The following is a 23,831-nucleotide window of genomic DNA, read 5'->3' on the forward strand; positions in this document are numbered from 1 at the left end:
CTTTTCCAACTGAGCTATCCCATTCCCATCCTTCTCTTTTTATCCAACACAGGACAAAAGTCCAAGCACACCGCGTGCTTCCGTCTCTTTTTTCTCGTTTCAAGATTCAAGAATCCCTCTCTAAGGTCTAAAGTCGAGCTCCTTGCAGCTTGCACCATCATCATCGGGTTAAAATGGAGAAATTCGATTCAAACCGTCTGAAAATCCCCCATTTTCCACGTTGCTCTTACTCCGTACTTTACTATCAAGAGCGATATTAGTAGCACGAACTTGGTAGTGTCAGAAGAAATGCTTCAGAAAAAAAAACAGCATTCATGTTTCCTCAACTCTGACTGGTGATGGAGCAGCAAAGAACAAAAATGGGGTTGAAAGTCGTCGTAAAATGAGCAAAGATAAAGATAAACACTGGGATTTCTGGTAACTTTCTGTCTACAAAAATCTCATCTTTTCTGAGTGTCAAGGTGAAAGTTTGTTTCTTGATCCTTGATAAGTGGGATTTTTTTGTGTTCTTTGTAGTTTTCCCTTTTTTTTATTCTTTACATGAGTTCTGGTGGTTTCAAAATATTTCTAGCTCCTTGCGGGTGTTTTTTTTTTTTTTTTGGGGTTTTGTTGAAATCATGACGATAACATCTTAGTTCTCCATATGATCCTGATATAGCCCTCTCGGCAGTTTTCTTTGGTAATCTTTTACATGTTATGGCTTCATGATTATATCCTTTCTTTGTTTGTTTTAGTGATTTGATCCTTGTTAGTGCAGTCGTTCTAGTAGTCGATCTTGATATTCTTCGATGTAATTCATGATATTCTTCAATGTATTTCTGTTACTCTTTATTCCCTTGCCCGAGTAATTTAATGTGCTCCTGAATCTCTAATTTCTTTTCACCCTGTTGAGCAACTTAGTTTAGACATAGTTTTTAGAGTTGGATACATGTCTAACTGCATTTCCAATTTAATCCACAATGCTTTTATATGTGGTGCTCACTGAATTCTGCAGGAGGAGATTGAGGCCCTAGCGCGGTTAGATAATTAGATGTCACTCAAGAATGTCAGTCTAGTTACCAAGATAAGTGAGTATTATATACAGTTTGTGATATATTATCGCTTAAAATCGCCCCCGGTGATTCTAAGGCAACTCTGGAATTTCCGTCCTCCTTCTGTTGAACTATGCTGCAGGGATGATGAATGGTTTTACATCTCTCATCCGCAAGTAATTCTTCTCATTGTCTCTCTGTCTTCAAGCTACCATGTTTTCAGTGTTGTGTCTCTGAGAGTATAAAGTTTTCAGGTGCCATCTATGTTCTGCTAAGGAATTGATTTCTGCATTTTCTCAGTCTGGCAAGGGTTGCACAAACTTGGACCTATGTGGACAGGAACAATTTTCTCCTAGGCTTCCACGTTCAGTATCAAGATCAAGAGACAAAGATTATAGAAGCAGGGAGTGGGGACAGAATTCCTAAGCTTCAGTGAAATTACTGGACGGCAAGATCACCTACTGCCTCCTTTCAGGGACTAAAAATGTTCAAATTCTATCTCCTCTATAGGAGTAGAAAGCAAATTAACAAGCACCACTACATCTGAAGGCATTGAAAATCAATAACAGAGGTCCTTTGAAGTATCTAGTCAAGTAGTTGTCCAGACCAGCTGGCTGCTATCAGAACTAAAGATTAGCTTGAGGGGAACTTGTGTTACAAGACAAGCACCCAGATTGCAACTAAGCTAGAGGAGGCAATCAGAAGTTTGGAATTTGTCTTCGAGCAAATCCAGTGTAGGAGTTTTGATGTAGCAAAGATTATATTCTAGTTGTCTAAATGCCTATGGCAATTGTATGTGAAGCTTGTGCTCAATTTCAAATATCGTTGCAAGGCATAGAAAAATAGAATACTTTGGATGACAACATCTGACTTCTTTTCTTCAATCTTTTCCCTTTTTGTAAGCTTTTTCAATATTACGACTAGATTATGATAGACATGGTGCAAGAAAAGACCATTTGCATAAAAAGGAAAGCATTTGCATGGTTAAAAATAAAATGGTGATGATCAGGTTACGTGAATTTATGTTGGACCGGCCTATTTGTAGTTAGTTTCTTTAAAATAAATATAAATGGATTGACAAAATTATGGTCATTTGATAGATGGGAAGATTGTTACCGTTTTGTTAAAAAAAAAAAAAATAAATAAAATAAATAGATGGGAGGGGAAAGGTTTTGGAAGACCACCAACAACTTTGCCTACTTGAGAGAGCATTGTTTATATGATCCGAATTAGTTTAGCATTGCAAGCCCATCATGTTCTACCACTACTAGAAGTAATAGAAGTCCATATGACTGTTGAATCCAATTTTTTTTTGTTATTAAACTCTTCACAATGGAGCAACATCAGTCCTAGACCTCCCTTCTTGATGGGCTAATCAAGTCCTTCCAGTGAGAGTTGCCTACTAATCAAGTACTAATTGTTTTCTCATGGTGGAAAAATCGTCAGTGAAGTTAATCTGATCTTGAGCACAATGGAAGAGGAAAGAAAAACTCCAGCTTTTTCGACAGAGCTGGAGTTTGCTGTGACCTGTCTTCTTGACGAACTCGTGGAATTGCTTTGTGACTTGCCTCTGAAGTGACCTGTCTTCTTGATCGTACAAAGTTATATGGTGGTTTTGGTAGTAGGATGTGAATCATTAATTAACACTTTGATTTATGACATCGTTAATTAGTTATCCCTTAAAAAATTGAAACCCCCATTCGCTTGAGCTATTAGGTCAAGAAAGAAAAGAAATACTCCAATCCTGTTTACAAATCTGAACTAATCAAGTCCGTGACATAATATAATAGGAATAGAATATCATGGGCTTGGACTGTTGGAAGAAAGGAAGTGTAGCTCGAAAAAAAAAATACAGGGAGACGCAGAATGGAGTCTCTAAATTATTTCTGCGGCCACGTGGGAGTGGAAAATTAAAGCTATTATGAACTACGTGTATCTTACCTTTAATCATACTCACGAGAAAGTATGGGAACTGCATCCATTCCCAGAGCATCAATCCTGCCGCTTCAATATCGGTTGGTTGTTTCAGTCCTCACCTGCCCCGGGTCCAGTTGGACCTCCCTGGATAGATTATGATAAAATAGAATATAGATAAAAAAAAATATGGGCCGATTGCACTGTTGTTGCTGTTACATAATACTGTTAGGAGTTTTTTTTCTTTTTTTTTTGGGACAATTATCATCAATTACATCTACTCTTATTTTAATCAATTTTAGGGGTGACTCAACAGAATCACGAAAAACTGACAAGAATTGAATCACCATCGGATCATGCATGCTAGTACATCAGTAGTTCCTTCCAACAAAATTTCATGTGCTTCTTTTCTAGTACTAGTAGTAGTAGTTAAGAACCGGAAAATTCAGGCAGTCCGTCCCCTATAATCAATCAAACGACACCCCTCACTGTTTTGATCAAATTACGTGTAGCGTGCTTCTACTACTTAATGTGGTGCCACATCAAAGATTCCTCATCAGGCACCTTACGGCTTAGCCAAGGCAACCATCATTTGTTGTGCTCCAAATTATTTTTCCTCGAGGCATCAATAATTGAGAGTTTTTTTTATACTTCCTCCGTCCCATTTTAATAGCCCTAATTTTTCTTTTATACAGTTCAAGAAAAAATAGTTAACTTTATTAAAAAAATAAATTTAGGTTGCTACCTTCCTAAAATAACCTTACATTAAAAAGAGTACAACTTTATATTAATTATTCATGAAAACTTGAATTGATGGTCAAGAAAGAATCAATCCTCATTTTACATTATTTCACATTAAATCTAAATGTATTAAATGGAGTAGGTTAACAATCTATATTAAATAAGATAGTTTACACTAATAACAACCTACATTGAATAAGAATATTTTAGAGAAATTAAAAGATAACTGTATTTTTCAATTGAAAAGTGGACTATAATTTGGAACAGACGAAAAAAGAAACAGGACTATCAAAATGGGAGGAGGGAGTAGTATAGAAATTTTGTCTAAGCTAGCAGCTCAAAATACTAAATGCTTATTATAAAAGGCGCAAAATGTCCAGCAATGATCTACAGGTGGTTAGTGCCATACTTTCTTCTGTGGATTGATGGACAAGCAAGTTAGGTAATTTTATTTTTTTTTGTCGATGCAATAGAATTTCTATAATCTAATCTAGCCTATTCTAGGGGGGAAAGAGGAGGGGAGAGGGGGGAGGGGACTCGATGCTGGTCAATGAAGACCATCACATATTGTGACAACTTTTGTGGAAGGCAAGGTTCGAACCCTTGACCTCTCGCACCACCAACTTTTGCGGCGACAAGCAAGTTAGGTAATTGATGAGTCGCAAAGGGAGCCGGTATAAAATACAAGTTTGATGGGATTTGAGATTGTCATGTAATAATACTAACAAGCTGTGTAACCCGGCAGCACACCTCTGCTAACCAGACCAAGATCTGCAAATATCGTATGGCACTTACCATCTTTCCTACGGAGAATATCAAGTGGCTGCATTCAGTGACGGAGCCAGGATTTTTTTTTTTGGGGGGCCAAAATTGAAATTCCATTCAAAGATGACTAATTCATATATATATATATATATATATATATATATATATATATATCAACTCTCATAATATAAACTAAAATTGAAAAAATTTAGGGGGGGCCAATTTTATTTTACACACATATTTACATATTATGAATTAAAATTCTCAAAACTTGGCCCCCTCTGCCCCCTTGGCTCCGTCATTGGCTGCATTGCAGTTGTACTATACTTGTTATGTCCGTGTGTACACGATACAGGCAAGAAAAAAAAGATTAACAAAAAAACAAGAATGACGAAACTGCGCCGAACCTCAGTTTTCCGAACGTATTAGAAAATGAGTGAGTGAGACCTTTTCCCACAGGTTATCCTGTCTCCTCCTCCTCTCTCTCTCTCTCAGCCTACCTTTTCTCTGATCCTCATCTTTGATTTTACTACATCCTATTCTTGGATGCGCTCTCTCTAGAATCTACCAGATGCCTTGGCACCAAACCTTCTGCTTTCTATTCCGACATTACCCTTTCCTTCATTGGTGTAATGCAAAATAATTTCCTATTATATAGAGTAACACAACAATCACCTTTCTTGCATGGCAAATGTATAATAATATTCCTGCAAATATATAATAATATTCCTGCTCTAAATGTTTAATCGTACGAGAAACAAAGCTTGCTACTGATTTGTTTTGATTACTACTAGATTAGTACACACGCATATGATCTTAAAGCAACTTAAATCGACTGCCCCACATCTAATTAGAAATTGGATAGCATCGTTTGCGCCTGCATATGACTCATAATTTTGGTTCTTGCTATATTTGTTGTTTTTCTTTTAAATGGTTACGGTTACACTCTAATCTATATATCAGGTGCTGTTTAAATTCATGAAGGGCGTCTACAAAACAGCCTTTTCAGGGTGCTTGTGCTTTTGAATAGGGACGTTTAGTGAATCAATGATCCTCAATTTCCATTTATTTTTTGTACTCTTTTGATAATCACTCCATTTTCTTTTGTGGGGAATGGAAGAGAAATTAATGGGCTGCCTGGTAAGTAGGCATTACGAATAGAAATAAGTACTTCCTACGTCCCATTTTAGTAGTCTTGTTTTTTCTTTTTGTTTGTCCTAAATTATAGTCAACTTTTCAATTGAAAACATAGTTAACTTTTAGCTTCTCTAAAATGCCTTCATTTAAGGCACTTTGTTATTAGTGAATATAATCTACCTTATTCGTTAATCATTTTGATTTATGTTTTGAATTATGCAACTTTTCATCAATATTGTTGTTGCAATTAATGTAAATGTATAAATGTTAGTTATATTACTGATATTAATGTAAGGATATCTTAGAAAAATAGTAGGTCAGAATTACTCTTCCAATAAAATTAATCAATTTTTCTTAAACTGTGTGAAAAATTTGAAAAAAAAAATCAAAACCATCAAAGTGGGATGGAGAGAGTTTCAAAGTTAATGATTCTCGTATACCTATTATTTGGTAGACCGGCATTCTATAGTTATCTACTTATAACTTGAGTTTCAAATTGATTAACTCTTTAATAGAATGAAACTAATCCTACTTCTACATCAAACATGTAAGAGTGAATGATCAAAACCCATAGAAGAGTTTATGATTCTAATTTCGGAACATGAAGCAAACACCTCCTAAATATTAAACAAAATGATCAACTCTATACAACAAGACATTTTGGAAAAACTAGTGATGAGAAAATTAGCGAACGACCATTCATTGGGTCCATTACTAAACCAATCTCAAGGGTGGTAAGTGCCCAAGTTGAATAAAAGTCGAAACCATAAGGTTGAGCGATTAATGCATCGCAATAAGCTAATGTTCTAGCTTTGAGCTAATTAATATATAGTACTTAATTGACGTCAATTATAAGCCAAAAGTCGGACTAACTTCATTCTGCTGACTAATTTTCGTAGCTAGATATAGCTGATTTATTTACTGGCCCCTTTCTTGGAGGACGGTCAAAAAAATAAAAATGGAAAGCGAAAAGAGAGAAGATGCCATCTCTGAACTTTCAAAAAAGAAATAACCTATTCCCGAAGGATTAATTGTGCAAGAACAACAGAACATTTTAGTTTCTTCAGCTGCTAGTCCGAGGTTGCCACTGCAGTTGCCGAAGTCATTAAAGCTCAAAAGCGGGTTATGGCATTTGTTCTTCCAAGAGAACTTTTCTTGTTTTAACAAAAAAAAAAAACGAATGCTATTAATATTGCATTGGGAAATTCGGAGTCCAGTGAATGCAAGAATTACGAAAATCAGAAGGGATAATATCAGAAACCTCCCATGAGGTTTCTCTTAATATCACCTAGCACCCCTAAGGTTTTAAAAATATCACTTACCTCCCTTACTTTTGTTATTTGTGTAACAAAATTTTTAAAAACCCTAAACTACCCTTTCACTTGCTAAATAAAAATGTTCCTAAACCACTTTGTTCATTTCAAGAAAACCATCACCTCAAAAGCAATTTCTTGTAGTACCACTACATCACAATTCTATACCCTATAAAAATATAAATTTGAAAAATAAAAATGATATTTGAAAAGAAATACACTTGCATTAATTTAATTCTATATGCTCAAAACCGATTTCCTATAAATTTACATTTTTTTCCAACATCTTCTCAACCCTTTACTCAAACCATTAAACTATACCAATCATTATAAAAATCAACCTAAAATAAGCAAATAAATCATACCCCACTTTATCACAATCACAAAAAGTAAAAGATAAACAAAATTTAATTTATTATAATTTACAATAAAATATTGCATAGTCATCCAAAAAATATGAGTAAGAAAGAATGATGGAGAAAAGGGAAAAAGAAGAATGTGACTTTCTTTTCTTTTTTTTTTAAATTTTGAGCTTCATTTATTTGATATGTTGTGAATTATGTGTCAAGTGAGGGTTAATATTGTCATTTTACAATTACTAGGGGAGGTACGTGATATTTCTAAAATCTCTGGGGTGTCAAGTGATATTAAGAGAAATCTCAAGGGAGGTTTCTGATATTAACCCAAATCAGAATATATGTACAGCTTGGTAGATGTACTTTATCCTAATGACACGAGTACTAAACATCAAAAACATGTATTCAATGCATTAAAGTTGTAGATTGCAGAAATTTGAATGCCTCTAAGATGCAAATCTTTTTTTTTTTTTTGACCCAAGATACAAATCTTTGATGCATGACAACTTTTATCTTTAGATCAAGTCCAATGGCAAATAGCGGATGATCTAAGATATATTTCAGGTGTTAAATTAAAAAAAATAAAATTAATTAGAAAAAGTATATAAATGCAGGAATGAGTAATAGTTATAATTAGAAAAGGTATATAAATATAAAAGAAGATAATAATTATTAGTGTGTGTATTTTCATAATAAGTTGGGTATGATTTAGGTGTATTAACAATCCATCAGAAAAAACCAACAAAATTTAATGCATCTCTAATTAAATTTTTAAGAATAAGGGTATTCCAGTAAGTTCAATAACTTGTCCGTTACCACTCCCCATCCATTGGCCTCTACGAAGCTCCACAAGTAGACAGTCATTTGTGTCTTCTTCTTCTTCCAGTACAGTCAGTATATTTCCAATTTCTCAATCCTAAATCCACTGCCGCACCACCCTCTTCAACCTCTCCACACATTAATCCAAAAAGAAAAAGAAAAAAGAAGATCTCATGCTTTCTTAGCTAGCTCCTCCTCAAAAAGACTACAGCAAGACAGATTGATCAGAAAACCAAATGGCTAGACATGAGCGAGGAATTCGACATAACTATGACGGCATGGGCATTGAGGAGGAAGAGGATTTGGAGCAAGATGAAGAAGAAGAGACCTACGAGGACGAGGAGGACCACGATTGCAAAGGGATGTACGCAAGTACAGTTTGCGGTCCTATGAGCAGTAGGTGCAACAAATGGTTTGTGGGAAAAATCCTGGACCCTAGGGCCAGTTGGATTCAAGAATGGAACAGAATTTTCTTACTAGTGTGTGCAACTGGGCTGTTTGTGGATCCACTGTTTTTCTACACCCTATCCATCAGCGAGAACTGCATGTGCCTGTTCGTCGACGGGTGGTTCTCGGTGACGGTGACGGTTCTCCGGTGCATGACGGACGCCTTACACGTGTGGAACATGTGGTTGCAGTTCAAGATGAACAGACGTCCGCATGCTGCTTTGGCTGTCACGGGAGATGATACTGTGGGAAGCAGTAGAATCAGACTGCATGACACCAGTCCTAAAACTATAGCCTTGAAATATCTAAAATCCAAGAAAGGTTTCTTCTTCGATCTCTTTGTCATTCTTCCTCTACCCCAGGTGAGTTTTTTCTTTTCTTTTCTTTTCTTTTTTTTTAAATTACTTTTGCTCTTATATGTAATCCAGGTTTCTGTTACTCGGTACTTAATTAAACTAGCTAGCTGGGGTTCGCATTGGATTCTTGCCATCTCACCCGGCCCCCTCCATCTTCTTCCTTCCTACTTGTCTGATCCTAAAACCACATAAATGATTAACATTAATCTTTTTTTGTGGGTTTTGCTTTAACTAAAATTGGGGGTCTTCTGTACTGATGATAATACCGTTTCCACATCAAGAAAATCAAAAGACGAGAATTGTGGTTGTCGTCAAATGGCCGGGGAACTGTTTTGTTGGGTTGTGAGAAATGACAAATGCATGCATGTCACCGTATAATTAATGTAGGTTGTATGTATGCATGTGGGGATGGCTTCAGACTTTGCAGAAAAAAACATTAGACGACGTAACATCTCTGCCTTTAGTTTTCATGTAGGCAGCTAGAATTCGACTGTGGGAAGGAATTCTGGATATACCGGAGATGAATCTGTTTTCACTGGCATTTGAACAAGCTTGAACGTCCCCCTTTCTTTCTTTTTCTCTTTTTTTTTTTGGGTCCCTTTTTCTCTTCTTTGTTTTTCGTTTCACCACTAGTAATTAATCTGGGCAAGGAATGTTCAAAGTGCTCAGTTTTCTATTAGAGTTTTATGAGGTATAATCTGAAAAGTATGTGCTTTGAAGGGGGAAGTCATAGTTAATTAAACAACGAAAAGCCACCCGGTGGCTATGCAACAAGAACAAGATGATTATGAGCGAAGTGGCATAAAATGATATGCTATTAAAAGTACATTACCCCGGTAGCCATGCGATCCCAAACCTATATTTATAGGTCCTTCCTTTTTGACATTTTGTTTCTTTATATATAGTTCTTATATAAATTAACTAAGACATTCAGATTGATTTTTAAATTTTTAAGACATGAATAACTTTGTTGTAGACATTAACATGGAACCCGTCTAAGAAAAATTAACTGAAAAACTCATCATCATCTTCTTCTTCTTTTTTTTTTTTGTGTGGTAATAAAAGACGTCTAGATAAATTAACAGTAAGTCATGAGTCTAATACAACAGACTGGGGGGAACTAACCAAACTCCCTAATATCTTTGATCAAAAGAGAGGGGTAATTTACATAGAATGGAAAAGAAGACAAAAGTTTTCCAACATCTTTGCAAGCACATACAAACCAGTTCGTCTCCCTCTATACATGTGTAATTAGGACCTGCTGGAATCTATATTGGTGAAAACTTGTACAAACATAGAGACTTACTTGTTACATTTGAGAAATGATAGCCTAGAACCCAAAAGGAAAGAAAAAAAAAAAAAGGGAATCAGAAATTGTTTGACTCCTAGTAATTGGTAGATAAAAAGGCTTTTCCCGAAACGAATGCTCCCTTTCTTTAATCCCTTGAGGCAAAGTGTGCTCCTACCATTTAAGAATTCTCTACCCCATTGATGAAAATACAAAGCACGCCACGACGTTGAGAACTTTTTGGTAAATAATATAATCCATCTAAGAAACAAAAGAGTAGTTATTGTTGTGTGGAAGGAAGTATTTTAATACTGAAATGCATTGAAAATTTTGGAAACAATGAGAATCATGGTAATTAATTGAAAAAGACGGATGTTGAAATAGACGGAAATGACAAAAAGAGAGAGAAGGAGAGAATCTGAATTTGCTTACACATGAGAACGTCATAGTCCTCCTCCTAAGGTAGGCGGGGGGAGAGAATCTGAATTTGCTGATGACATTGAGTTGGCGTGTTAAATAGCTCTTACTCACCCCAGAAATGTTAAAGTTTAACCAGTTCCTCTCAGGAAGTTGGTTCATTTATATGCTTATCATTCCCAAAAGGTATATATTCTGGTTGCATCTGGGCATTGTATTGTATTGTAATATACTTAAAATGTTAAGGTTGATTGATTTCCACCACTCATAATAGCAAGGGGAGTAAGGAATAATGATCAAAATCGTGTCTTTGGCCTTTAATATATAAGTGAACTTGCATGACTTCAACAAGTTAATAGTAGCTCTTATTAAAACCCCAAAAAAAAAAGAAGGGAAAAATGTTATCAGTTCCTCTCAGGAAGTTGGTATGTTGATATATATGCTGCTAGCTCATGTTTCTACTGAGAGCTATACATTCCAATATCTTGAGCAGGTTTAAAAAAGGCAAGTATGCAGATAAAAGCACGATAGAACTATAATGATGCTGCTATTATTCGATTTTATTTGGGGAATTTGGATAACTTGCCTGTTTCCTACATTTCAGCTTGAAAATTAAAGTTGCAAAGCTCCAAAGCAATAGTGTAGTGTTTGACAATGAATGAACCTAATCCAACCAAACCTTATAGGAAGAAAATTTTTAGAATTTTTGTCACACAATTGCGTCCTCTTATATAGATTAATCTATATCGAGGCCAGCTGCAGGAAAAAAAATTAATCAAAAATCATGTGATGATGAGGACTATATTCATATCTTAAATTTCATAAGTTCCACCACTTACTGCGAAGGCAATTAGGAATGATGATCCAGGCGGGTGTGTTGTGCACCCGTTTGGTCCGGTGGTGGTTCAGTCCCCTCCGGATTATCCCTGGGTCTCCTTAGGTCCGCCCCCTCCCCCTTAGTGTAGAATGAATTAGGTTATACAACAGTTGTCGTCTCCGGAAAAAAAAAATAAGGAATGATGATCAAAGTCATATTTTTAGAATCTTGAGGTTCTGGATTTAAAATAAATTGAACTAGGCTCAACAGTTGCAAATATACCTCTAGCTAGTAATAAATTTCGACTTAACTTGGGTGTTTGTTTCATTTGATGTTGTAGATACGTTTTTTTTTTTTCCTACTTTCTTGTGGGGGACTGTTGTGATTGTGGAAGGTGAAAGTAAATGCAGATTGTGCTATGGGTAGCAATACCACTGCTGCTGGAGAAGGGATCAACGACCGCAGTGATGACGGTGTTGCTGACCATGTTTCTATTCCAGTACCTCCCAAAAATCTACCATTCCGTTTGCCTCTTGAGACGCATGCAGAATCTCTCCGGCTACATTTTTGGGACTGTTTGGTGGGGAATCGCCCTCAACTTAATTGCCTATTTTGTCGCCTCCCATGTAAGGCTTCAATTCCATTCACCTAAACCAACTTAATTTTATGATGTCTACTGTCTAATTGATTATACTCTTTCCACACATTATTGATGAAATTTTGAAATGTATCCTTGCGTTCTTTTTCTTTTCAAGATGTGAATAATCATTGAGAACCACAAGTTAGTTAATTCGCAAGTTTAAGGGCTGTAACAGCAGATGAACACTGTAATTCTGAAAGTCATAAATAAATAGTACAAAACTTTTCGAATTGTTATTTTTCATCATGCGCGATTTTAAAAATTCAAGTGAGTACACGAAAAATAGGGGTGAAGATGCTTACCACTTTTCGACAAGGAGATAGAATAACACAATAGGCTTAGAAGAATTAATCGTTAGCAAAAATACTTTGAGACGACTTTCAAAGTTACAGTCTTAACTTTCTGATTTTCCAAAATCCAAATCATCTATTGACTTGTCCTTTCGTTCGTTAAGCTTGTATGCATGTTCAGCTTCATGAAAGTTATTATATATGTGGTTTGCATGCAGGCAGTGGGAGCATGCTGGTACTTGCTAGGAATCCAAAGAGCTGCAAAGTGCCTAAAGGAACAATGCAGAGTCACAAAAGGCTGTGGCCTGAAGATGTTGGCATGTGAACAGCCCGTCTACTATGGGACAAGAAGCCCGGTCAAAGACAGTTTCCGGCTGATATGGGGTGAGAGCAATGCAGCCAGGACTACTTGCCTACAAAATTATGATAGTTTCGATTATGGAGCTTATAAGTGGACTGTTCAACTCGTCACAAATGATAATCGTCTGGAGAAGATACTTTTCCCCATTTTTTGGGGCCTCATGACTCTCAGGTAGCACCTTACCTTACTTGTGGAACATCAAAATCTTAATCGTCGGTTTAAGTTCTTTATCCTGGCATTGCATTCGACTTAACTCACACATGGATGTATGGATTTGTAGTACCTTTGGAAATTTGGAGGCTACAACTGATTGGCTGGAAGTCATTTTTATCATCATTGTCCTCACAACCGGACTGCTTTTGGTGACTATGCTGATTGGAAACATCAAGGTCATGAGTTCATACCACTATCAATTGTTGTTTTTTTTGTTTATCGGGTGTAAATTATCATCATTAACTGAAAATTTTTTAGCATCTCTATAGACAACTGTGATGTCCCTCTATTACCACCATCGTTATCAGTCCTAGTATTGATGATCATAACATTGTGCTTTTACTATTGTTTGGAAATTCAGGTTTTCTTGCATGCAACGACGTCAAAGAAGCAAGCGATGCACTTGAGGATGAGGAGTATAGAATGGTGGATGAGGAGGAGAAGGTTGCCACCCAACTTCAAGCAGAGAGTGAGGAACTATGAAAGGCAACGGTGGGCAGCGATGCGCGGAGTAGACGAATATGAGATGGTTAGGAACCTCCCTGAGGGCCTTAGGAGGGACATCAAATACCATCTCTGCTTGGACTTGGTTAGACAGGTATAAGATTCTTCGCGTTTATTTGGAACTCAGCTATATATATATATATATATTCTTGCAAGAAATGCGAATTTGTTTTGAGGCGTTTTTATTCCTGAGAGAAAATGCTCATCATTTACTTTGTGGATAATATTTCAGGTGCCTTTGTTTCAGCATATGGACAACTTGGTCCTGGAGAATATCTGCGACCGTGTCAAGTCCCTTATATTCACAAAGGGAGAAACAGTATGCATGTTCTTCTTTGGTTATTCACATTTCACAATAAAAAAATTTAGTATTCATGCGAAATTTTACTTCAACAGAAGCCAAATTAATCCTAGCTCGTAATACCAACAATTCTTTTTCTTTTTCTTTTTTTTTTTTTGTCCTCCCTCCTATTATCCGCCGGTAGATAACAAAAGAAGGTGATCCAGTTCAGAGAATGTTATTCATCGTCAGAGGTCATCTTCAAAGCAGCCAAGTACTTCGAGACGGCGTCAAAAGTTGTTGTATGCTAGGCCCTGGAAATTTCAGCGGCGATGAGCTCCTGTCGTGGTGCCTCAGAAGGCCTTTCGTGGAACGGTTACCACCATCTTCATCAACTCTGGTAACTCTGGAGACCACTGAAGCCTTTGGGTTGGATGCTGAAGATGTTAAGTATGTTACTCAACACTTTCGCTACACATTTGTTAACGAGAAGGTTAAGAGGAGTGCAAGATACTATTCCCCTGGATGGAGGACGTGGGCTGCTGTTGCCATTCAACTGGCTTGGAGGAGGTACAAGCATCGATTAACGCTTACTTCCTTGTCGTTTATCAGACCAAGAAGACCATTGTCAAGAAGCTCCTCACTTGGGGAGGACAGGCTCAGGCTCTACACGGCTCTATTGACTTCGCCAAAGCCAAATCAAGATGATTTCGATTTCTGAATTCAGGAACTTGTCTGGAAATATTGCAACTCTATTTATGCAATCTCGTCGTAGTAGAATCTTGGAGTCCATTTAGATGGTTGATTTCCTCATCATTATCCATCGGAGCACCCCTTATGGGTCGTCTCACAAGAACTATTTATTATCCATGGGCGTGTATTTGCACTAGCTGGTCCAACAAATAAATATATATATTAGAGCTTCAAGCATTCCCCCAAAACGCTTTAGTTTTCTGCGGATCCCATCGCTAAGTAGCTAGACATGTCACGCATTCAAATTAGACGGGAAAGGTTTGAAGGGAAAATTGGGCAAGGTAGCAAGTGACTACTGAAGACAGATCACTGAGAAAACCTACTATATCAATTTGCAAAATGAAGTAAAGAGACCAGGAAAATTTGGCATACAATCTTGTTCATCCTAGCCTAAAATATTTTTCTTATAAAAAAAAAAGGCGGCTTGATCATGCTACTTCCTCCAAAGGTGCAACACGTTGACCTGGCTCAGCTTCTGGAACAGCTGAGCCCCTGAATAGCAAAATTGCAAGGCTGCCTATGCAAAAGTAGATGAAACAGCCGCAGCAATGAGTCACGAATGAACCAAAATCAGTTCCCACGATGCATTGCCACCCTGGTCCGTGCGTCCTATCAAATGCCTGTATCAAATAACAATTTCTCCATCACAAGTTATGAAATATTTATTCAACCACCTTAGTCACATGATTATATATATTTTTTTTTGTCCTGGGTTTTCATTAAAAAGACGCAAGCGCAAGAATAAAAATGGTATAAAAGCTAATACACAAATATACCTTCTTAATGAAGCAGGCTATTTCAGTGGCTTCAGTGACATCAAAGAAGTCAAGTGCCTTGGCTGCCAAATCAAGTGCATCTTGTTGCATGGTCTCAAGCATATCAGTTTCCCCGATTACTGCTTTTCCTTCTAACATGATGAATTCTGTAATCAGCAAATAAGTATAGGGAAAGGGGTTCAATTATACTTCCGCTGCATACGATTGAGAAATGGGCTAGTTCTATATATATATGAGAGAAGGGTTGGAATAAATAAAGTGGGGCGGTGGTAATGAGCTAGTGGCTTGATCCCAAATTCGCAAACACACTTGTGGCCAAAACAGGTACACAAACTGATGCTAAGGCATAATTCTTTCAAGCTGTGGGATGTGTAAGGCTATAGCAGCAGGAGAGCACAGATTGGGCTTTTTATTGGTGCAGGGTGGCAAAAACTCTGGCGAGTTGTGAATCAATCATGTTGCGATTTGATTGCCAGATAGCAAGAAGAGGTGGTGATTTTGCAGAGGAATTGGATTTCTGCGGCCCCTCTTTATCTGAGACACGTGGTAACTCTTTTGGGTCTTGATTAGTCAGTGAGAGATGATGCCATATGTGTGGAATCTGGACACTCGGTTGGTTTGGCAGTTTATAATCCGGTCATTTTCTAGAATTTGTCTTCCAATTGGCAACAAATTGCCTAGGTCGATCAAAGTGGTACCAGTTTCGTGTTTGGAATTCGGATTCTCAGGAAAGGATTAAAGAACAAAGCAGAAGTCATTAGCGATCACCACCAAAAGCATTAATTAAAACCAATTCTTCCCCTTCCCCCCAGTTGTGCCTTCGAGCTGTCTTCAAATAAACAAAACAAAACAGATTACGTTGACACATTTTACAGCTTAATTAGGAGATTAGGACAAGAGTCATGCATCGTCCCGTTGCAAAGCAAGGTGGCCGACTACACTACACCGTAAATGGAAATTTATTCTTTACACGTAATCAAGCATGTTTATTTATTTCGACAAGAATCAAGCGCCTCTAGCTATTTCATTTGTTACATCAAAGCAGGACAAGTCATGGGAGTACGTGTTTTCTACAGAACAAGACAATATTTCCGAGAACTATCCTCTTAGTCTCTCTTCCGGAACTCCTCCTATGTTGTGTTGAATAATTGATGAAAAATTTTCTCACACCACATAATTTTGCATTGACCAATACTATCTCATGTAGCATTTTTCACATCAAGAACTCCTATGTTGTGATTGAATAAAAATAATTCGCACCAAACTAATCAATGGGAAGTCTTCTCTCTAGCATAATTTTACATTTGATAGACTAATATTATCAAGTTCATTACATCATGCACGGCAGCTAGTATTTAATATTTCTGCTCTTGTTCTTTCCATTTTCTTTTTTTTTTTCCCCCTCCTATGCTAATTACTAATCCAATGAACATGGTAGATGCAGAGGTTTTGTTGCACAATTTTGTAGGTTGGAGATTCCTTGTCAAGGCATCCCACAATTAGCTGAGATTGTGACGGTGGTTCGTCCGACAATTCCAACCCAACCTACTAAGACAAATAACCTTCCACCGACTCCTCCTCTCCGTGTCGGCACCGATATCTAAACCCCCATTGCCATCCCTCCCCTCCCTTTCTCGACTTTCGTTGTTTTTTACCTTTACTTTTGGGGCGGTAATCAAGCTTGTCCTTGTGTGTGTAGTCTTGGAAAAGTAAAAGCATGCACATGATATATATAATTGGTGATTTGGTGCCCCAAATTGCTATTCATTCATTAAATTGAAAATATCAGAAACAAGAATCTATATATGCATGTAAAAGCTATAAATAGCAACTAGTACTTTTTAAGCCATTCCTCGCATTTCCTTCGCCGCCTTTCTCTCCTTACCAATTACCGCCTCTCCCTTTTTGATTACCTTGAGATGAGATAGTGTCATATTCATACAATATTTTCTCTCTGTATTTCTTTCTTTATTTCTCAACACCCTAAAAACCCATCGGGGGGGACGGAAAAAGAAGAACAACAAGAACAAGAAGAAGGGGATTTGCAAAACTTTCTAATATCGGTTTGATTTTTGCTTCAACCTTAGCATTGCCGGACGGAGGCGATAAAATGGCGCCCCGTCTCTTTTCATGCTTTGGCAGAGGCGCCTCTTCATCTTCACACCAAGGAACCTCGTCCGAGATTGCCACCGCAGACATATCGGCTGAGGAGCAGAGGAGGGGGGGGCCGGTGGTGGTGGAGCTCTTTACGTCACAGGGATGCGCCACCTCGGCTCAGGCGGAGCTACTCTTCTCAAGGCTGGGAAGGGGGGATTTCGAGCTCGAGATGCCGCTGGTATTGTTAGCTTACCATGTTGACTACTGGGATTACCAGGGCTGGAAGGACCCTTTTGGGTCAAGCCTGTGGACTGCTAGGCAAAAGGCCTATGTCGAGGCCCTAAACCTTGATACGATGTTCACACCTCAAGTTGTGGTCCAGGGCCGAGCCCAATGTGTTGTCAATGAAGAAGATCCTATGTTGTCCTGCATCACGTCCGCACCAAGGGTCCCTGCTCCCTCTTTCCAGGTTAGCAAAACTTCAACATCATTTCTTGAATCAATAGTGGCTTTACATGAGAAATTCTAACTAAATCCTTAAGATTTTTGGTGTAGTATTTCTTCCAACGATTGCATCGACATATAGAGTTGTGGATCAATGAATACTGTTTACCGTTTTTCCCTTTTTAATGCAAAAGATATACACCGTTAAGCATGGGTCAAATTTATACGACTTTTTCGTCTACAATGGTAAACATTTAATTTAATTTAACGAGGACCCGAGCCAATGCTCTCATTTTTATGTCTCTAGTTTGTTTTTCCTTTTGGTTGGGTTGAGGGAGGTGAATACAAAAGATGCTTGCGAAGAGAACTATTATCCTTTTTCTTTCTAGGGGTTTTGGACCCTCGAGTCAAGTTCAAAGAGAACTATTTACCTAAGCTAAAACCTCCACATAACTCTGAAAAGTTCACATAATTACTATATATCAATCGTGGTACTTGTACGGTAAGGAAGTGGGGTTGGTAAACCTTTTTTTTTTTTTTAAATTGAAGGCCTTAGTTAGCATTCTCTTGTTCTCTTATTTTACACTGATTAAGCTGTATTAGTTGTTGTTATAATTAAACCAATCATGTTTTGTTTACTACTTTTTTTCATATGCTTTTCATTAATACTAGATGACTCATTCAAAATGCTAGATGATTTATATTGATTAAATTATTCTTGAGATTTACTAGTACTATTTAGTTTTTCGAATACAAGCTCGATGTAGTCAATGTGAGTACAACATTTTTTTTTTTTATGGGGTCGAGGGACGACCTAATCGTTGTAGGAATACTTGTTGTCGTTGATAACATTTTATTTTTTTGACTGTCTGAAAAAACGTGTGAATGCGAGCAGGCCGCATTCCAAATGCCGACACCAGAATCGCTGCAGGTGTCCCTAACAGGAGCTCTAAGGAGTAAGGTGGACCAGCAAGGCGTCAACATCATGGTTGCTCTATATGAAAGTGGTTTGGTCACCGACTGCCAGAAAGGAGAAAACAAAGGCCGCGTCATAGCTAATGACTTTGTCGTTCGGAAGCTTGAAAAGCTCTGCTCTGTCAAGGACATCGCCGCTAAGAAAACTGTTTCAGGAACCGTTAATTTCTCCCTCTGGGAAGGCTTCAATAGCAGCAAATGTGGAGTTGCCGTCTTTGCGCAAAATGCCTCTCATCACATTTTTGGTTCGCAGAATTTTCGATTGCCGGAAACTCTCTGAAAGTTTGATTCATTGATCTTGAGCATGTTTCCGAGTTATTCATTAAACTGGATGCCGGATGGGATGTCTCATCCATCCCTATGGTTAATGCAGTCGAAACTTTCCAGCTTCTACCACGTTAATGTACAGTGCATATTTCGTAGGTTGTAGTTTTCTTTTCTTTTTTCATTTTTCTTCACCTTTTCATATTTACTTTATTTTCTTAGTTTCACGTGAGCTTTTAGACTTGATGTTTCTTGGTGATCACCAATACTATGGTTGATGCGAGTATTTCTTTTGGCAAGAGGGAAGGGCGCTTTCGAGTTTTGATCCATTACAATCCCAAGTCATATCCTATGAGCCCCAGAATTAAAGTAGAAACTGCACAAATTATAAGGGGCTCTTCTTTTATTTTTTATTTTTTTGTGAAAAAATGGTTACACTACGCAGTGCTGCCAACTCGTAACTGCCGGAACTAATGCATATTGCGGGACAAGTACGGAAGGTTGCGTATTCAGTAATCTTTAAAGGACACATTCATGAAAGAACACTACCAACAACGTACAGGTCCGTTACGGCTCATTCATCTCAATTGTTTGATGCTTTAACAAAGAGCCGTGCAATTTCAGCAGAATGCGTCAGCCGCACTTTCGAAGATCACATAATCATCTTTTAGCTCAGTGATACATGAGCGGTCTACAAGGCTGTAGAATCCCAGCCACATTTACGCCAAATATAAACATTAATTAGTGAAAACAACGTTCGGGGAACGTGAACCGCGTCTGCCATACCACTAAAACAACCTGCCTCCGAGACTTCACTCAAGTTTGCTTGAAACGCTGATCATCATTACAAGATCAAACGGCCTCAAGAATTCTATCAATCACCTAAAAAGATATTTCTCCATATCCTTTGGCTCATGCCACCAAAATCAGCCATGCCTCACAAGATACTTATTAGCCGTTCATCCAATAGACAATATAACAACTATGGCCTCTCCGCCTGTAAGTCATCCCTTGCGGCAAGACGTGAGGGAGTAGTACTTTTTTGGCATTCCCCTCCCAACAAAACAGAATTAAGCAAGCTGACAGGTAAAACACAGTAACAGATGAAGCACTATTGGTTTCAATTAACAAATTTACCGTTGTTGTCACAAAAGACAGAGGAGGAAGATGGACAGAAAAAGCAGCTCAGCCACAGGCATCATGTACAAAACAATCTCGAACACCTGAAAAACTTGCTACTTCAAGCTTTCTATCTTGATCAGAGTTGAATTTCAGGAAACTAAAATGCAATATTTACAAATTCGATTATGCCAATGTTTCTGCTATCTCCGTAAGACACCTTTATGTCACAAAAATTGATTTCTAACCATGTTATTCTTCTCTACATGGAGCACTGGACATGTTCCTACCCCTTCCCCAAAATACAGACGATGCGTTTCAGGTTTAAAGCTCCGTTCAGGCAAAACAAGCACTTCCATGAAAACCGTCTAGATTCTACACAGAATCTACAGCCTCGACCTGCTGCCGAGCAAGATATTTCTCCCTTCGCTCTTTCTACAGTACAAATGAAAATGAAAAGTAATCATCAGGGAAAAAAAAATCAACATCTGAAGATCAGTTACCTTTAAATAAGGTCTCATATATCAAGAGCCATCCAAAATGTATTTCTAGATACTCACCCATTCATCTATGACAAGACCTTCCCCAACTACACGGGGACCTGGATCAGCTGGAGGTTTCTTACGTGCCTCTATTGCAGCTTCAGCCTCGGCCAACTGACGCTTGAGTTTCTCCAATGCCTGAAAAAACAATTAAATTATAGGAAGTTAAAGATGACTAGGAAAGCAAGGACAAAAATGCATAAAAAGAATGTATAAAGTAGGTTACTCTTACAGAAGTAGAGCGCTCCGGATCCAAAAACACAACACGCAGAATACGTTCCACAGTCACTTGATCCTTTTGTTCATCAAACTGCAAGAGTAGAAGTTGTCAAGAGTAGAAAAACTCTATGGCTTGACGATCCTATAAGAGAAACTGCAAAATATACAGATGGCAATTCAGGGCATGCATATCATAACAAAACAAATGCAGCTGCCAAAATATTCTTCACATAACTTGGGAATATCAACCTTCTGTTTTCTCATTAACCACATCTTTGCAATGCACGATACGAAAGCATTCTATTACATATGCTGGCCAGAGGGAGGTAGCAAAATGAAATCAGCCCTTCAAAATGCAATATTCCACCACAAAAAAATTATTATTACATGACTCTTTTGATATTGTGTCTAAAAGTACAATGCATCCGACATAGAACTGAGACCTCAGAACATATCTTCCGTGACATGGAACTGATTCATCTGCTATCTTAAAAAGTATATGAGTTCACGACCCATTGGATGCAAATTTCATGAAAACTTAAGCGTTGACATCACAGACGAAATCCAAAATGATGGGAAAAAAGTGACTACAAATAAAAGATATCAAATCCAGAAATAACTTCAATAGGCAGCTTGAAGCAATTAGGAAGACCATGCACAATTCAACGTTTTTAAAAAAAAAAAAAAGCACGCGAATCTCCCTGTGTAAAAGTTCCCCATGCACATTTGCACATTTAAACAGTTTTGGAAGCAACTCATTCTTATGGACCCACAAACAACACCATTAAGTAGCACGGCAAAGATCAAAGGAAAACACAAATAAACGACAAATCTAATAATACGTATAGTGCTATGTGAGGCTAATCACCAAAAACAGTCCAACAGAGTGATAAGGGTCGGCATTCATGCAAATCAGAATGTATGCGATATGCCATCCCTCAGATTGCAGTTGCTTTAGTTCTCAAAAACTTACCAACTCAGGCACATAATCTGTTCCTTGTTTCACTTTAAGACTCATGATCTTGAACTTGACCTTGCTCTTCTGCTCTGTTGGTTTCTCATTATTCTCTGGATGCTCCACAAACTTGAAAACTGAAAACAAAATCAAGTTGACGTATAAGTCAATGTAGATAATCCTTATGCAGTAAGAAAACAGATGCCTTCATCTCTTTGGATATGAATACTGATACAGAAAACAGTGAAAATATGTGCAGATAAGGTAAAAGCTAGCTAATTACCAGTTGCAATAATGCTTTCTCCAGGTGCAAGGATACCACCAGGCGGTCGCATGTAACAGCTCTTTGGTGCAGTAGTTTGAAACTGCAAATGTAAGAGAAAGCAATCGTGAATCTCACCATTCTCCTTAAATGGTTCGTAGAGAAAATAAAGGATCATAAAATGTTACCCTAACGACAAAAACATGACAGAGATCCTTTCTAAATAGTTGTATAAAGTTTCAAATGGTGATTTCAGGGGAATGGGGGTAATGAAGAGCCGCATTAACAGCATTTTACACATCGACAGACTCTAAATAATTGTGGAATAGGAATAATTATTTTAAGAAATGATAGCAGTAATAGACATAATTCACAACTCAAGTCACTTCATGTATACCAGAAATAGAAAAAGGGATAAGCACTTAACAAAGTACGATTAAAATCCAACAAAAACAAAGGATAACAAAAATACATACCTTAAACGCTACATGCGACTTGCTGGAGTTCTTAATCCTAACAGCACTCCTCACCTGCTTCCCCGGTTCATCTTCAATTTTCACAAAGAGCAGAAGTAAACATTCAAATTCAAACGCTTTCCAAATCAGAAAACCTAACAAATGATCAACTTAATGCACTAAAAAGTTAATAACAATAAATTAATAACAATTTTTAATCTGAGTTAGTTTCCTTTCTTCAGAATTAGAATTCAAATATAATCAGCGAGCTAAGAAGCCAAAAGCCGGATAAGACTGCGCACAAGGAAAGTAGAGATTGTTAGCTGGATCAAGGCGGAGGCGACGCCGAGCCGGTAACAAGGATCTAGCCACAGAAGAAACGCTATTAGCAGAGGACCCCGAGCTTAAGCCGACGCCACCGTTTTGCTGGCTGTGCTGACTGTTGGTTTGAAGATTCTGAGTTGATGACGAGGATGAAGACGCCGTTCCCGATTGCCAGAAAGGACACAGCCTCCACAACTTGCCGTCGTAGTGGCCTGACCGATGACTGCTGTGGTCAGCGATCGCCATGCCAGAGCTCGCCGGAATCTTACGTAATAATTCTCAGGCGGGTGGAGGTGGTCTACGGATTAAATTTTAGATTTTAGCTTTCTACGAGTTTTTAACTTTTTAGTCAACACCCCTGGGTTGACTTAAATATTGGAGGAAAAAGGTCAGAGAAGTTGTTGAAATTTGTTTGGGTTAATTGGGTATTTATATTTTATGAAGTGAGAGAATGGCTTCTTTCGTGTTTTGTTGATGGGAGAAGAAAGCCGGACTCGAGTTGAGGAACTTAATTGGATTTGACACTTGTTAGTTGACATCCGACTCACACTACACACGCATGTGCACAATCATCGCTCACATTACCAGGCAAGTTGTGTTGGGCGGATCACGCAGAACTGCAGAATAAAAACCCCAAATTACTGCAGGAGTCCCCAGATTTTGTATGATACCCCAATTTGGTTCTTTTTTTAACAATTTAGGAGTTTAATGGGGCAAAGACAAAATGAGCTTAATAAACTCGATTAAACTAATTAATACAAAGTTGGGCTCAATTTCCTACTTGACTTCATCATTTAAAGATAAATTATAATTCAGAGATCATGATCTCAATCACCGTTCAGCTAATCTAATCTCAAACTTGCCAATACGCAAAGTAATACTATATGCTGTCTTGTATATTGGTTGGTTTGATACTTAAAAATACATAATTTTATTCAGAGTTAAAATTGATTTTTC

At 37.8% G+C, this 23,831-nt stretch overlaps 4 protein-coding genes and 1 long non-coding RNA gene across 5 annotated transcripts; 3 read left to right on the plus strand and 2 right to left on the minus strand.

Annotated features, from left to right (window-relative positions):
- The first annotated feature begins 92 nt into the window (after positions 1-92).
- On the plus strand, positions 93-1,915 carry LOC113772042. Its single transcript, XR_003468462.1, has 3 exons — positions 93-417; positions 995-1,207; positions 1,286-1,915. It is a non-coding gene; the product is annotated as an uncharacterized LOC113772042 (long non-coding RNA).
- Positions 1,916-8,131: 6,216 nt separating this feature from the next.
- Positions 8,132-14,854, plus strand: LOC113770736 (cyclic nucleotide-gated ion channel 4). The gene is made up of 7 exons (XM_027315305.1): positions 8,132-8,885; positions 11,812-12,027; positions 12,550-12,863; positions 12,973-13,081; positions 13,267-13,503; positions 13,642-13,728; positions 13,895-14,854. Exons 1-7 carry the CDS (start codon positions 8,313-8,315, stop codon positions 14,408-14,410), a joined length of 2,052 nt encoding a protein of 683 aa, XP_027171106.1. The 5' UTR covers positions 8,132-8,312; the 3' UTR covers positions 14,411-14,854.
- LOC113770737 (dynein light chain 2, cytoplasmic) lies at positions 14,753-15,650 on the minus strand. Its single transcript, XM_027315306.1, has 2 exons — positions 15,219-15,650; positions 14,753-15,062 (listed from the first exon to the last, which is right to left on the minus strand). Exons 1-2 carry the CDS (start codon positions 15,354-15,356, stop codon positions 14,871-14,873), a joined length of 330 nt encoding a protein of 109 aa, XP_027171107.1. The 5' UTR covers positions 15,357-15,650; the 3' UTR covers positions 14,753-14,870.
- A 1,237-nt stretch (positions 15,651-16,887) lies between these two features.
- Positions 16,888-19,297, plus strand: LOC113770506. Its single transcript, XM_027314977.1, has 2 exons — positions 16,888-17,784; positions 18,655-19,297. The coding sequence occupies exons 1-2, from the start codon at positions 17,329-17,331 to the stop codon at positions 19,012-19,014; spliced, it is 816 nt and encodes a 271-aa protein (XP_027170778.1). The 5' UTR covers positions 16,888-17,328; the 3' UTR covers positions 19,015-19,297.
- An 803-nt stretch (positions 19,298-20,100) lies between these two features.
- On the minus strand, positions 20,101-23,283 carry LOC113772051 (vesicle-associated protein 4-1-like). The gene is made up of 7 exons (XM_027316591.1): positions 22,853-23,283; positions 22,572-22,642; positions 22,117-22,198; positions 21,852-21,970; positions 20,892-20,969; positions 20,678-20,797; positions 20,101-20,552 (listed from the first exon to the last, which is right to left on the minus strand). Exons 1-7 carry the CDS (start codon positions 23,118-23,120, stop codon positions 20,493-20,495), a joined length of 798 nt encoding a protein of 265 aa, XP_027172392.1. The 5' UTR covers positions 23,121-23,283; the 3' UTR covers positions 20,101-20,492.
- Positions 23,284-23,831: the final 548 nt, after the last annotated feature.

The sequence above is a fragment of the Coffea eugenioides genome, chromosome 5 (genome assembly GCF_003713205.1).
Source record: "Coffea eugenioides isolate CCC68of chromosome 5, Ceug_1.0, whole genome shotgun sequence".
In the NCBI taxonomy this organism is placed as follows: domain Eukaryota; kingdom Viridiplantae; phylum Streptophyta; class Magnoliopsida; order Gentianales; family Rubiaceae; genus Coffea; species Coffea eugenioides.